Genomic DNA, 12,732 nt, shown 5'->3' on the forward strand with positions numbered 1-12,732 from the left:
GGTAGAGCAGCAGCAGCAGCAGCAGCAGCAGCTTATCGTCTGTTACTCTGCCCTTCTGCTGTTTACCAATTCCACCCCGAGGAGGGTTTGTTGATGTTTCATAGTCGTGATTCAGCCCTTTATTCAGCGGCTGGATTTTGGTCGAAAAAATGGGGAGTACGTTGATGGAGTCAAGCAAGGGAGGCTCCAAGAAGCTGCCCAAGAGGAGGAGAAGTCTGCGCATTAACGTGCCCGTAAGTCGCTCAAGTGTACTTTGGCTGCTGTAAAATAGGGCATCTGCTAATTAATGGATAGCACGAGTGCACGCGACGCTCGCTTTGAGTAAAACGTTTCTACATCTTTGCCATCCCATTGCATTGAATTGCAGCTTGCAAAGTTGAAATCTTTCATTACGGTTTATTTACACCCAGCGGCCACTTTATTAGGTACGCCTGTTATTAATGCAGGGGTGAAGGGACACTTGCGTTAAGTGACTTAACTCATCAACATTGCCCGTAGGTTTGAACGTGAGGATGATTTTGTTGACTTTATCTTCTCCCAAAAATGTCTGTTGACATGTTGTACACCTGCCTTAAATTTAAACTGTACCTCTGTGTGTTTATTTGTACTTTATATATCGTGTATTATTATGCTGGGTGCCAGCTAAATAACTGCCTTTGGCCGGACGTTCCTCATCCCTGACTGAAATGAGATCAAATAAATGTGTTGTTTCAAACAACAACAACAACAACACCTTCCCTTCATAAAGATGATTATTTTGAATGAAACTGTCTCAAAGTGTCATTTCAATTCCTGTATTTAATGTTATTTACTGAAATTTATGGTCAGCAATCGGCAATAAGTGTGTATCGTGTTTGGGCCTTTGTTTTCCCACTTCTTCCGACCACCAGGTAGACTTTTGAACTCCATCTGTATCACTGTAGAGTGGACTTTAATCACATTCCTGATGGCAGAACGCCATTTAATTGGCTAATGCCGCCACACTTCAGCTTAATTGCAGCAACTTCAAGATCTGCTCTCTGATGGAAATAACTCAACTTTATTTTTGGAGCAGTGTAAAACACTCAAACAATGTTGAGTCTGATGATGATAACTTTCTTCTGCTACACTCCTGCCGTTACTTTTTTGTTGTCCGTGTGGAATGTCAAGTTTTGCCCGAGTCATGGTCAAATGCATTCATGTTTACACAGAAATGCAAAAGTGAAGCACCTGGCCTTCCACTATCTCTCCTCATGGACTTTATGTCTCTCTGCTTCTATGCAGGACTTCTCGCCATTTGCTTCTCCTCAGTTGGAAAAGGGTTGCTCACCTAGAAGCCCAAACACGGTAAACAATTTCCTTCCATTACTGTACTATTTTGATATGTAGCAATTTGTATGGGCATTTTTTTATTTCCTTTCACATTCACACTTCCATTTTTCTTTTATTCTTTGTTATATGCACAAGGCAACTCTTGTGCTTCACACTACCAAAAGCACAACACTTCATAGGATTTACAATCTATAAAGCAAAGCAAAGAGAACTAAAATAGCTTATTCAGAAATATCAAAAGAATGTACATTGAAAACAAATAAACAGGTTTACAAGCAAAATATTTCAAGGCAAAGTAAATGAAGAAAATAGTTGAAAGAGCAATTCTGATGCCAAGCTATTGATTTGCCTCGTCATCCTATCTGGCCCACTTTATTGGCGAGTTCCTGTTACGGTTCACGCCAGTCACGCCTCGCCCCGTCCCCTTGTGTCTATTTCTTCTTGCGCAATAGCACCGAGAAGAACGTCGGAGATAGGCGTGTTCTCCGGCTCCTTCTGATTTAGCACAGGATCGCTTTCCAAAAAAAGGGGAAATGAATGTGTAAAGGAGGCCACCTTGAGCGATTGCCGTCCTGTCGGGCCTTGTCGGACCACCAGACAAAACAACACTGTCTCACTTGGGACCACATGAGTACTGTTTACACGGAATTATTTCCAAGGCAGCAGAAGCTCTCCAGATTGCATGGAATAGAAAGTGGCTATTTCTGTATTTCCTCTAATAGAGGCGCACAGATTGCCTCCAAGGCCAAATAACAGCACAAGCTCGTGCTAGCGTCCTCCCTCCTAGCTTAGCACTTGATTGAATAAATGTTACACGAGCTATTGTTTACACTCCCATGTGCGCTTGTGTAAAGCCGTCAGCGTTGCGTATTTGTGAAAAGAAGGAAGTGCCAGGCTGCATTTAGAAAGAACAGCTTCTGGTGTTTCATAACAGGTCTTCTCTAAGTCTGCGTTCGCGTGCGATTCCCAAGCCGTCGTAAAAGTGTATTCTGATGGTTTCGCAGGGGGAGCGTCGCATCCGTTCAGCCGGACCTTCCATGGGGGAGCCGGCCAGCAGCCCGGTACCGTGTCCGGGGAAGTCCAACTCGGGTTCCCCAAAGAACGTCTTCCCTTCTTCCTGTTATCAGTCGTCCCCGGTCAAATCCCCGCGCCGCCTCAGCTTCAGTGGCATTTTTCGCTCCTCATCCGGCAGTAGCCCTGGAAGCATCAAGATATTCTCCAGAGCCCGCAGAGGTAAGTCAGAAAACTCAATTTTGTTATTGTGACGATTTTATCTCAAATCCATCAAAACCAAACAAAACGTTGCCAAGCGAAAAGGTCTGTGGCCTTCTTTGGTCAAATTAGATATCCAATTAGAGCACAATTAACATCCACTCTGGTTGAAATGACTCACATTTGAGAGGTGGCTCCATTTCATGACCTCTGTAAATTATAATGCACAAGTATCATTCCTATTGCACAACCCTTTCTAGGTGAAAGTCAAGACAATATCTCCAAATCCTGATGTACATGCTGCATGACTGACCTGCAGCAAAACATCAACAAGGAAGTAAAAGGCACGCTTCCCTCGCAGTGAACTTTTCCACTGCTTTGTTTTGTGAGCGCGGTCTTGAGGTGTGCCAGGCAAGTGATTGCTTGTGCAGTGTGAAAAGCTTCCTCTGTCAACAAGGAAAAAGGAAACATTTGCTTTTGTGCTTTGGTATTTGTTTTTATTTCCTGTCAGTCCATGAGAGCAGGGCTAAATTGTTGGACTTTGCTTCGAGTGTGGCTATTGGAGCACTTCAATGATCTAATGGCAATGTGGTCCTCTCAAAGCGTGAATGGGAGTGACCGCAAGATGTTGCCAAGCACTGGTTTGCACAGTTACATAAGTGCACGGGGAAAGAGAGAGAGAGAGCTGCTAGAAACATCAAGAGTTAAACTACGCAGTGATGACTCACATGTTTTGGGCTCATACGTGACCACTGTTTCCTCTGAGGGCCTGACTGGAATTGCAAAGTTAGTACGGCCGAAGCGGAAAATGTTTTAGTTCATGCTAAACGGTCAAAAAGTATTTACTTGGCTTACTGAAAGTGACAATGACAGCCATAACTGCTTCCCAGCAAAGATAGAGTAGTGGTTAGTGAGGTGCACCACGGTTCTGGGGTTCTGGATTCGAATCTTGTGTTGTGTTTACATGTCCCCCCCATGCTTTTGTGTCGATAGATAAATCACAATAGGGTCCTCGTACTAAAACAAAGTTATTAGTCCCTCATATTTTGTTTTATTCCCTAATGCTTGTAGATTTCTTGCATTGGCCACAAGGGTGCGCTGTAAACTTAATTTGTTTCATCAGCTTGTGTTGCCACGGTTAATTTCATCTAATATTATTTAGATGGTATGACTTATGATTATCTACGATGATAGTACAACCAAATATGATCCTCTTGCCCTTTTTCAGTCTGAAGCCAACAGTTGGCCAGATGGCCTTATCTGGAAGTGAGTAGGCTCTCCTAGAAGCTCCTGCTCTCTCCTTCCCTCCCCCCCTCTCTTTCTCGCTCTATGTTGCTATAGTGTGCCGCATGTTGTCAGTCAATAAAAGAACTGCACATTTCTTGGACTTTCCAAAAATGAACCCAACTCAAGCGTGTCAATTTGTCCCTGTCAGACCTTTTTGGGTGGCGTTTGTGTGTTTCCCCCCTTGGGATTTCATGAGCCATTGAGTAAAATATATACAAATATATTTATATCAAAATTACTCAGAATCAGTGAGTACTCATCATAGTCAAGTCATAGCTAACATCATTAGTCAGCTGCTCCTAATGGAGCAGATGAGTGGCCACTGGATGTCCCCACCCCCTTTCTGTCACCTGACGGGACCTTTTAAAGGTCTCCACGCCCAAAAAAAGAACTTATCAGAGACAGCACAAATGTCTGCATCATCATCAGCAGCGGCAACAGCAGCAGCGGCATCTCACAGCCAGCCACACTCTTGATTATTCATCTTCAGGAGCTTTTTCAGAAGCAGCTCGTGTCACGCCTTGGCTGAGTTTACTCTCGTTGAGGTGGGAGGTGCAGTGGAAGGAGGGGGCACGGTTGCCCACCAATCACTGCCCGGCAGGCTGGCCTTTTTTTTTTTTTTTTTTTCCCCTCATGGGTGCTATATTAAAAGAGACGCCACCCACCCACAGCTGCACCTGACAATTTACGACTCTGATGCGGCTGATAGGTGGGAGGGTTCCCACGGGAGGCGGACACATCATTGGGGAGGACAAGTTTTGCCTGCATAAATTACAGCTCAACTACTTGTCATGGATTGCAGAATCTATACAGCTGGGTATGCAAGAAGAATCTTTGCAGGAGCTTTGCAGCTTTTGCCTTAAGATTAGCAGCATCTAAGGGAAAGGAAAAGTTGCCTCCCCTAAAGGACCAAGGGAGGAAGGGAAGGTGAGCGAGTGTCTTTTATTGTGCGGCTCAGTCGTAATGCGGATGGTCACGGCCAGGTTCAGCGTCGAGCTTGCGACCCGCCGCCGCGCTCCATGAAGAGGTTTGGCAGCTTGAGGAAGAGCAAGAAACGCAAGGAGCAAGATGCGCTGGCAGCGAGGCAGCAGTCGGAAGCGTCCTGCCTGGCGGGTAACGTGTGCATTTTCTACCTAGCTGGTCAATCTACTTCATCCAACAGCAAGGGTTGGATGATTCCAAATTGCTCGTAGCTGAGTCAAAATGGTTCTTTGTCTCCGTGTGTCCTACAAAAATGCTCCATAGTCCAGAAGTCTCCGGTTGGGATCCCTGCCGCGGTGCCTTTCACTCCAAAGTCTGGGATCGGCTTAACGCAGCTCCATGTCTTTGTTTTTAGGGAAGAACCTTCATCGAGCTCCGTGATGTCATGCACCACCAAGCAGAGCGCAGGCGGGCCTCTTGAAAGTAACATAACCATATCTGGCTCTGTTAGTTTGCACGGTGCGACAGCTCACCTTAAAGCGTCTTGCTGTACTTGTGGCTTCTATGAGGGCCATCAGTGAAGGGCCAAGTGATAAACTATGCCATGTCTAACCAAAAGTGAACAGAAGGGCAGCCATTTTTGTTTGAAGCTGCTGTTATGACAAGACGCATGCTTCCTGTGTCCTGGGTGGCACGCAGCCGCCGCTACTCCGCTTGCTAGCAGGGCAAGGAGAGCAAGGCCCCTGTCGCGCTGTTATCTCCTCCTGTGGAATGTGCCACAACAGCACGGCTAAAATAGGAAGGCCAAACGGCGGGAGCGAGGCCCGCTCTACGCCAACTAAATGTCAAGAGATACTGCCGGCCCGCTGCTATGCGTTGCAACACATGAGGGCTTTAGCTATTTTTCCGCCATATCTGAGCAAGGAGCGGATTAATTCTGGTCTGGATTAAGATCCAAGAACACATTTTACTTCTGCCAATGCTGAGAGACTTTATTTGCCTAAATAATATATGCCTTTAATTATTATTATATGCGCTGCCTGCATGTTTCAAGGTTAACTTGTCTGGCATTACAGATTAGCATTTAAGCTAACATAGCTTCAACTGTGGGCATGTGAAGCACTTTGAGATGTTTTTTTTATTTTTTATTAAGGGCTATATGAATTAACTTTCTTTGGCTGCAGTTACAACCTAAATCTTTTTAATTCTCATGTCAAATGCTTGGCACACATCATAGGGCAGTTTGGGTGCGAGCACTAGCGCACAGCCATTTTCAGACTTCTCCACAGATGTTCATGTCAGGGCTCTGGCTGGGCCATTCAAGGACGCTGACGGTTAAGTTTGTGTCTCGGTAAACCAGACAATGTTGTCTCTTCACGTCTGGGTCTTTCAGCCGTCTTTAGTCAAACTTCATCCGAGCTGCCATGTGGCTTTTGCCTCCTTTGTACCTCATTCATGTCGGTCAGAAGCTCAGGCTTCATCTCAGTCGTACATTCTCTCTTGAGCATGTGATGACGTTATCTGGCCATGTTTGACATTTTTCAGATGTTTTTCAAACAACTATCAACTGTGGTGTTATTGTAGTCCCGACAAAGCAGGCGCCCCGTACAGCCTGTAAATGAATGGCCACCGCTAGCCAATTTAAGGCACTTCAGAGACCCAACTATTTATATGCAAGTCAATCTTGCGTAACATATCCCCTTTAACACATTTGAATGCCGGGCATTTGAGATCCCGTCGAGATAATAAAAGTCGGCTGCGTGAGCTATTGAAAGCGTGTCTCTTATTGTCCGGCCCGGCAAATATGTCGGCAGTGTCACATGTCACGGCGTGAGATTGTGACGCCTCATGAGAGAGAAGGTCATGTGACTGACACCTCCAGCCAAAGCGGGAGATGCTTCACAAACAGCTGACTGAACCGCTCGTGTACCCAATTGTATTGGATAAAGTGTAAGAAAGTCGTCAATGTGTTTCAAGGCCTGATTTTTTTTTTTTTTTTTTTTCTCTTTTTTAACTTTTCTATGGCAGTGCTGTGTAACTTTTAAACATACAAACGCAGAAATTCTTTGAGTGTCTATCAGGTTTTCCTGGTGTTTATGTATTTATTTATTTAAGAACACAGTGTATTAAAATAACCATGATGTACTGTATTTGGAAGTGGAAGTGACTTAATTCTAGTTTGTCAGCAGCCACGCCAGGCGTTGTGCATTCCATCTCGAGCATGTGATATTATCCACAACATCCTTCCAGTGCTACCTTCAAGCTGTCATAGCACGCTGTTAGTGTCACTGAAATGACTTGCATTTTTTTTTTTTTTAAGCTTCCGGATTCTCCTCCCCGACGCAGGCCTCCAGCCAGCCTGTGTTCACCCAGCAGGTGGGCCCCAGCCCGGAACGCCTGGGGGAAGGCTCCCGTCCGCGCTCCGTGTCCACACCTCTGGACACGGGACAACGCCTCGGCCTTCCCTTCGCCAAACCCCCGAAACCTTCCAGTCCCGTGCCGGTGTACTCTACCTCACAACAAGTGAGTCACTCTGCAAAAATGTTCCTAATCTTGTAAAGGCCTTTAAAGGGAGAAGCTGTCTATTTAAAGATGTGTGGACTACGAGACCATTAAAGGGCTTTTGAATGCTAATCTATAACTAAATGAGGCTCTAACCCCTCATCAGTGGACGTGAGTTATGCCTTATGACAACACAGACGTGAAATTGTAGTTTTGGAGTCTCGAAGCGGAGACAGTGGCTTTTGTTGGCTTTAGAAGTGACATATGCATGTGAAAGATACATCTTTAGTTTTGTTTTCCACATTATAGATTGGCTATTTGTTAGCTATAGCATTAGCAACCATGCTTTTCAGTGTCTGTGTCCATCAAGGCTATCGGCAGTGTGTGTGTGGCTTGAGCACAAGGTGTAAATATTATCTCGGGATGTTAGCCGTCGCTCAAACGGCATTAATGTGGACTAAGAGTGTCCACAGCTCTCTTTGCATGTGAGTCATGGTGGTGATTTAAATTGTCTGAAGCAGTAACAAATACTCGCTTGGAGACACCTAGAGCAGATCGATATTTCATCTCCTGTGTTTTCTACTGCTGATAATAACGCTCAACGATTGCTGATTGTGATTGAGGGGTGGCAGGTAAGGACCACTCAAGGCTCTCCTGATAAAATCACCCACAGATATACTTGTAGCTGTATTATACTTTTTTTTTTTTTTCAAAAGCAATCAATTTAATGGCTCGTAAACCTCTGAAGTTTGCCGTGCAGCCTGTGCTTGCTGGGATGCGGCAGATTTATGGAAGTGTTTTGGCCGGAGAAGCGCTGTGTCACCATTGCAGTGCGAGCATCCCTGAGCGGTTTTGCATCCTTCGTTGCTGCTGCAGTGCCCCTTTTGCACATTGGCTTACAAATGAAGCACCCAAAGAGAAATCTGTGAGAAACAGCTCAGAACATAATGCTGATGTGCCATTAAAACTCTGTTTTGTTATGCATTTGAGACGGCTGGGCGGTAGGAAATTTCCACCTCGACGTTTACTACATCTGACCCGAAAGTGTACCAGGTGATCCGAGTCTGGCATAAAAACACAGCTGACGGCCACAGTGTTTGTGAGGAGGCAGTTTGTCACTTTATTACAGCTCCAGCTGTTGTGAAATGCGCTACATGAGTAAAGTTGTATTGTCTTTTGAGTGGCTTTCCGTTACTGAAAATGAAATGTTGCACTTTACCGAGTCAGAGTGCTGATGTGCAGATTTCCCAGTTTAATGGAATGCAGCAGCGGTCGGCCCCGCCTTATGTCACGCAATGATGCAGCAAGGCATCCCCAGCTTCTCGTTGCCTAGCAACAAGGGCTTTCCTAATATGGTGAGCAGCGGAGGGGTGTGTCAACACGCGGTGTGGAGCTTCCGGCTTCTCACCCACCATAACTGGCAAGCCCTTCCGCTCCGTTGACTGCCAAGTGCCGGAATACGACTTTGTCGCGTCTGAAGCTCGGCTAATTCAGTTGCGCCGGTTTTGTTTGGAAGCCCCGCGGCGGGTGTTCTCCCCTTTCCTGCTCGAGTCAAGTGCAGAGGGACTGTTCCACTGTGGCTCGACAAGGGGGTGTGTGCTCTTGAGATAAAGCACCGCCTGAAGTTGCTGCCTCACAGCGAAGTGGCGCCTCAGTCTGTGTGCGTATATTTAGCCCAAGCGAAGCGGTTCGGGGGCTCGGGGTCCAAACGCCAGTGGCACGCACGTCGTCGGGGTCGTCGTCGTCTGTCGCCGCAGGGGCTTCTGGGAAAAGGCGTCACGGCGATTGTTTTGAGTGCGAAGTTTTCTTTTTGTGCGTCGCCCATCTTCAATATTTTTTGGGGGTGCCACCAGGGTACAAACCTGTTTTTTCTCGTTTAGGTGTCCGGTTTATTCGAAGGCATGTTGGAGAAACTTGAACTAGACGACGATGGTAAGTTGAACGTGAAAGCGGCGACGGCGGTACGCAACAATTAGCAACTGTATCTGATATGAGGGCAACTGTTAGCTGGCTGCCACTTGCGGACGTCTGAACATACTTTCCATCATGCGCGCTCTCGCCTTGTGCGAGTTAAATGTTGACATTGAGTTGCCAGAAGGAAAGTTCTAATTCACAACGGACAAGTGTTGATGCGTTTAAAAAAAAAAAAAATCATGCTTAAAATAATACGGTTGCTATTATAGGAACTGTATTTAAAAAGATGCAGCTTCCTGAACAAGAAATACAAACCTGACCTTTTTTGGTAGTCATTGTTTACTTACACACAGTGATTCGTGATTTTAATGTTGGTTTCCCAAATTTACCGTCTCATGAAACTGCAATATTATACAAAGAATCGAAATTGTGTTCATTGCAGAAATTAAGCAAAAGTGTATTCTGGCTTGTTTAGGAAGTTTTTAACTGTTTGAATTGACCCACTAAAATGAAAGAACCTTTCTAAAATAGTTGTCTCATTTATTGAGATGCACCTGAACGTTAGAGTGGGTTATCTTATCAGCGTCCACACAAAGCCTTTTAAAGTGTAGGAAGGTATCCGTTTCATCCTGCTATCCTCGCCTCTTCCAGAGTTTAACGATGAGTGGGAGGGTGCAATAAAGTGGAAGTGAGTGCTCCAGAGCCATAATGGTTGTTTAGGCTGTCAAGCGCGTGTTGTTTCCAAGTGCTCATTATGTTTTCCCTGTGAAACGTCTCCCTGTTCTCAACGTTATTCCTTTTTTGTGTGTGTCTTCCTTACAGCTGCTGAGCCTGAGAGTGATATTTACATGCGCTTTATGAAATCACACAAGTGCTACGACATTGTGCCAACCAGCTCCAAGCTGGTGGTGTTCGACACAGCTCTCCAAGTGAGTGTGGGTTGTCGTCGCTTTAGCAAGTCTTGGACCATCTTATGTTGAGTGTGCTTGTTCATGGCACAGCTGGGTTAATAATAAACGGCGCTAGAAGTCATGTTTTTGACCTGGGATCACTTTTTGGCTGGAGGCTGAAACTGAGATGAGCGCGCCATAAAGCTGTTAAACAGTAAGCCTGCCAGCTCTTTGAAGTGTATATCGTCAACCACTAAATCCACAGAGACGAGGGCTACAAACTCTTATCTGAGAGAAGAGGAAATAACTCCCAGCAGATTAAAGGGAATTCAGAAGTTGCCTTTCACCTCACACAACTTCCTCTGCTTCCCCCGGCCCATGAGAAAGAGGCCACACGCACACAGACATTTCGCATCTTAAAACACGAATCTCATTCTCCTGGGTGAAATGTGAAACTGATCTTTCCATTCCAAATGATATTTGGCAGGTTAAGAAAGCCTTCTTTGCCTTGGTTGCAAACGGCGTGCGAGCAGCTCCACTCTGGGACACAGAGAAGCAAAGCTTTGTAGGTAAGAGCCCGAAAACCACCAATAATAGTTTACAGTCTTGTGTCGATAGAAATGCTAGTTTCATTCCCCGTCTTCAGCGTCTGCATTTGTAGGTCTCAATGTTTTAGCCATAATCATCACCTCACTGTGCCGGCGCCGCTGCTGAATGAGCACCATGGAAACTTTGTATGATGATGCCGGTCATGGCTGGCGCAGCATGACTATTAAGTTGGGTGAAACTGCCACAAAGCATTAAGTGGCTCCCTCCATATTGACTCGCAAGTAATGCTGTTTGAAAATGCAGCCAAAGAGAAACGTCAGCGCAGCGAGTGACTTGGCCTCGCTCGTTGTGGCTTTTTCTGGATAGCCTTTACTGCTCATGCTAAATAACGAAATAAATAAAGCGTGAGGGAGTCGGATGCGACGCTTGGACCGCAGCCTCTAAACACGGTTCTCTCCTCACCTAACATCAGGCGGCGAGTTTGTTAACGCCGTGTTTTCTCATCGCAGGCATGCTGACAATCACAGACTTCATCATCATCCTTCACAGATACTACAAGTCACCAATGGTAGCGCCATTTAATGACTGAGATTCGCCTCGGGTTCGCTTCGCTTTATATTCGACTGACTTTTCTTTCCCTTCTAGGTGCAAATTTATGAGTTGGAAGAACATAAGCTTGAGACGTGGAGAGGTGAGCATGACTCAACCTTAGATGGGCTCCAGAGCTGATGCTCACTCAAGCTTTGCAACAGCAGAGCGTTTTATTCAACTCGCTTTATTTCTGTGCCCACAGAGGTTTACCTTCAAGCAACGTTCAAACCTCTTGTCAACATATCGCCTGATGCAAGGTACACCACTCCGATTTCTGAATCAAGATGCACTCATTTTGTTCTTCCGGATTTGTTGCCGTCATGGTGTTTGTCGTGTCGCAGCCTTTTCGACGCCGTGTACACGCTCATCAAAAACAAAATTCACCGCCTGCCTGTCATCGACCCCGTCACCGGGAACGCACTTTATATTCTCACGCACAAGAGGATCCTCAAGTTCCTTCAGCTATTTGTGAGTCCAGCACCATCACAAACGAGAGATTGGAAAGCCGTATATATCAATTTGAGCCCTATTTTGTACAAGGTGTTGTAGTGTGCCTGGGATTTTTTTGCCCTTTCTCCAGAAAGAGGGCCTGGCTCAGAATACAATTTGTCAAGCACATGATTTAATTTCAAATGTCTTATGTTGTCTGAATCACGTGTTGTTGTCCTGTTGCTTGTCCATGTCGTTGGTACCATTCACTCTCATTTTTCATTCGTCTGCTGCCTCCTGGTGGCCAACGTTTTAATTTGTGTGTCGTTGTCGTCCAGATGCGTGAGATGCCAAAGCCAGCTTTCATGAAGCAGACACTGGGGGAGTTGGGCATCGGCACATACCAGGACATTGCCTTCATCCACCCCAAAACGCCCATCATCAAAGCTCTCAACATCTTTGTCGAGAGGAGAGTGTCTGCTTTGCCCGTGGTCGATGAGTCAGGTCAATGGAATATTCAGCCGCTGGTTAGGAGTCATGCATACCAAAAAAAAAAGTCTTGGAAAGCTCACTTTGTCCCCCTCCTCCCCCTCTAGGCAAAGTTGTGGACATCTACTCCAAGTTTGACGTCATTGTAAGTGGAAAATCGTTGGGCCGGCGGAGAGACTGAGCCCCCGTGTGTTGATGAGTCACAAAAGCTCGCTTGTGTGCAGAACCTGGCAGCCGAGAAGACGTATAACAACCTGGACATCACGGTCACCCAGGCCCTCAAGCATCGCTCGCAGTACTTCGAAGGTGTCATGAAGTGCCATAAAATGGAAACAATGGAGACTATTGTGGACAGAATTGTCAAAGCGGAAGTGAGTTTTTTTTTTTTGTTTTTTTTTATACCAGTTCTGTAGGTATGAATGTGACTGTCGGTGTTTGTCTATGTACCCTGGGATTGGCTGGCAGATAGTGAACAGTTCTTCATCAAGGTGTTTATTGAAAATAAAGTAAATTTGGTGTATTTTCTTCTCCCATGCCAACTAGGTACATCGGTTGGTGGTGGTGGATGAGCGTTCCAGCATCGAGGGCATCGTCTCCCTGTCGGACATCCTCCAGGCCCTGGTGCTCAGTCCAGCAG

At 45.8% G+C, this 12,732-nt stretch overlaps 1 protein-coding gene across 7 annotated transcripts in view; it reads left to right on the top strand.

Annotated features, from left to right (window-relative positions):
• Positions 1 to 12,732, top strand: part of LOC125984489 (5'-AMP-activated protein kinase subunit gamma-2) — a 15,201-nt gene continuing 2,469 nt past the window's right edge. The window contains exons 1-15 of one of the 7 annotated variants that reach the window (XM_049746391.2): positions 1 to 233; positions 1,264 to 1,326; positions 2,316 to 2,544; positions 7,052 to 7,254; positions 9,114 to 9,165; positions 9,970 to 10,076; positions 10,525 to 10,606; positions 11,096 to 11,154; positions 11,232 to 11,277; positions 11,380 to 11,434; positions 11,519 to 11,645; positions 11,945 to 12,110; positions 12,203 to 12,240; positions 12,320 to 12,466; positions 12,639 to 12,732. In XM_049746391.2, coding sequence (XP_049602348.1) covers positions 150 to 233; positions 1,264 to 1,326; positions 2,316 to 2,544; positions 7,052 to 7,254; positions 9,114 to 9,165; positions 9,970 to 10,076; positions 10,525 to 10,606; positions 11,096 to 11,154; positions 11,232 to 11,277; positions 11,380 to 11,434; positions 11,519 to 11,645; positions 11,945 to 12,110; positions 12,203 to 12,240; positions 12,320 to 12,466; positions 12,639 to 12,732 — 1,552 coding nt within the window. In that variant the 5' untranslated portion in view covers positions 1 to 149. Of the gene's footprint in view, positions 234 to 1,263; positions 1,327 to 2,315; positions 2,545 to 4,506; positions 4,924 to 7,051; positions 7,255 to 8,642; positions 9,046 to 9,113; positions 9,166 to 9,969; positions 10,077 to 10,524; positions 10,607 to 11,095; positions 11,155 to 11,231; positions 11,278 to 11,379; positions 11,435 to 11,518; positions 11,646 to 11,944; positions 12,111 to 12,202; positions 12,241 to 12,319; positions 12,467 to 12,638 lie in introns of those variants that run through there. The other 6 variants (XM_049746390.2, XM_049746393.2, XM_049746392.2 and 3 more) reach the window with 6 other exon arrangements.

The sequence above is a fragment of the Syngnathus scovelli genome, chromosome 17 (assembly GCF_024217435.2).
Source record: "Syngnathus scovelli strain Florida chromosome 17, RoL_Ssco_1.2, whole genome shotgun sequence".
Lineage (NCBI taxonomy): Eukaryota > Metazoa > Chordata > Actinopteri > Syngnathiformes > Syngnathidae > Syngnathus > Syngnathus scovelli.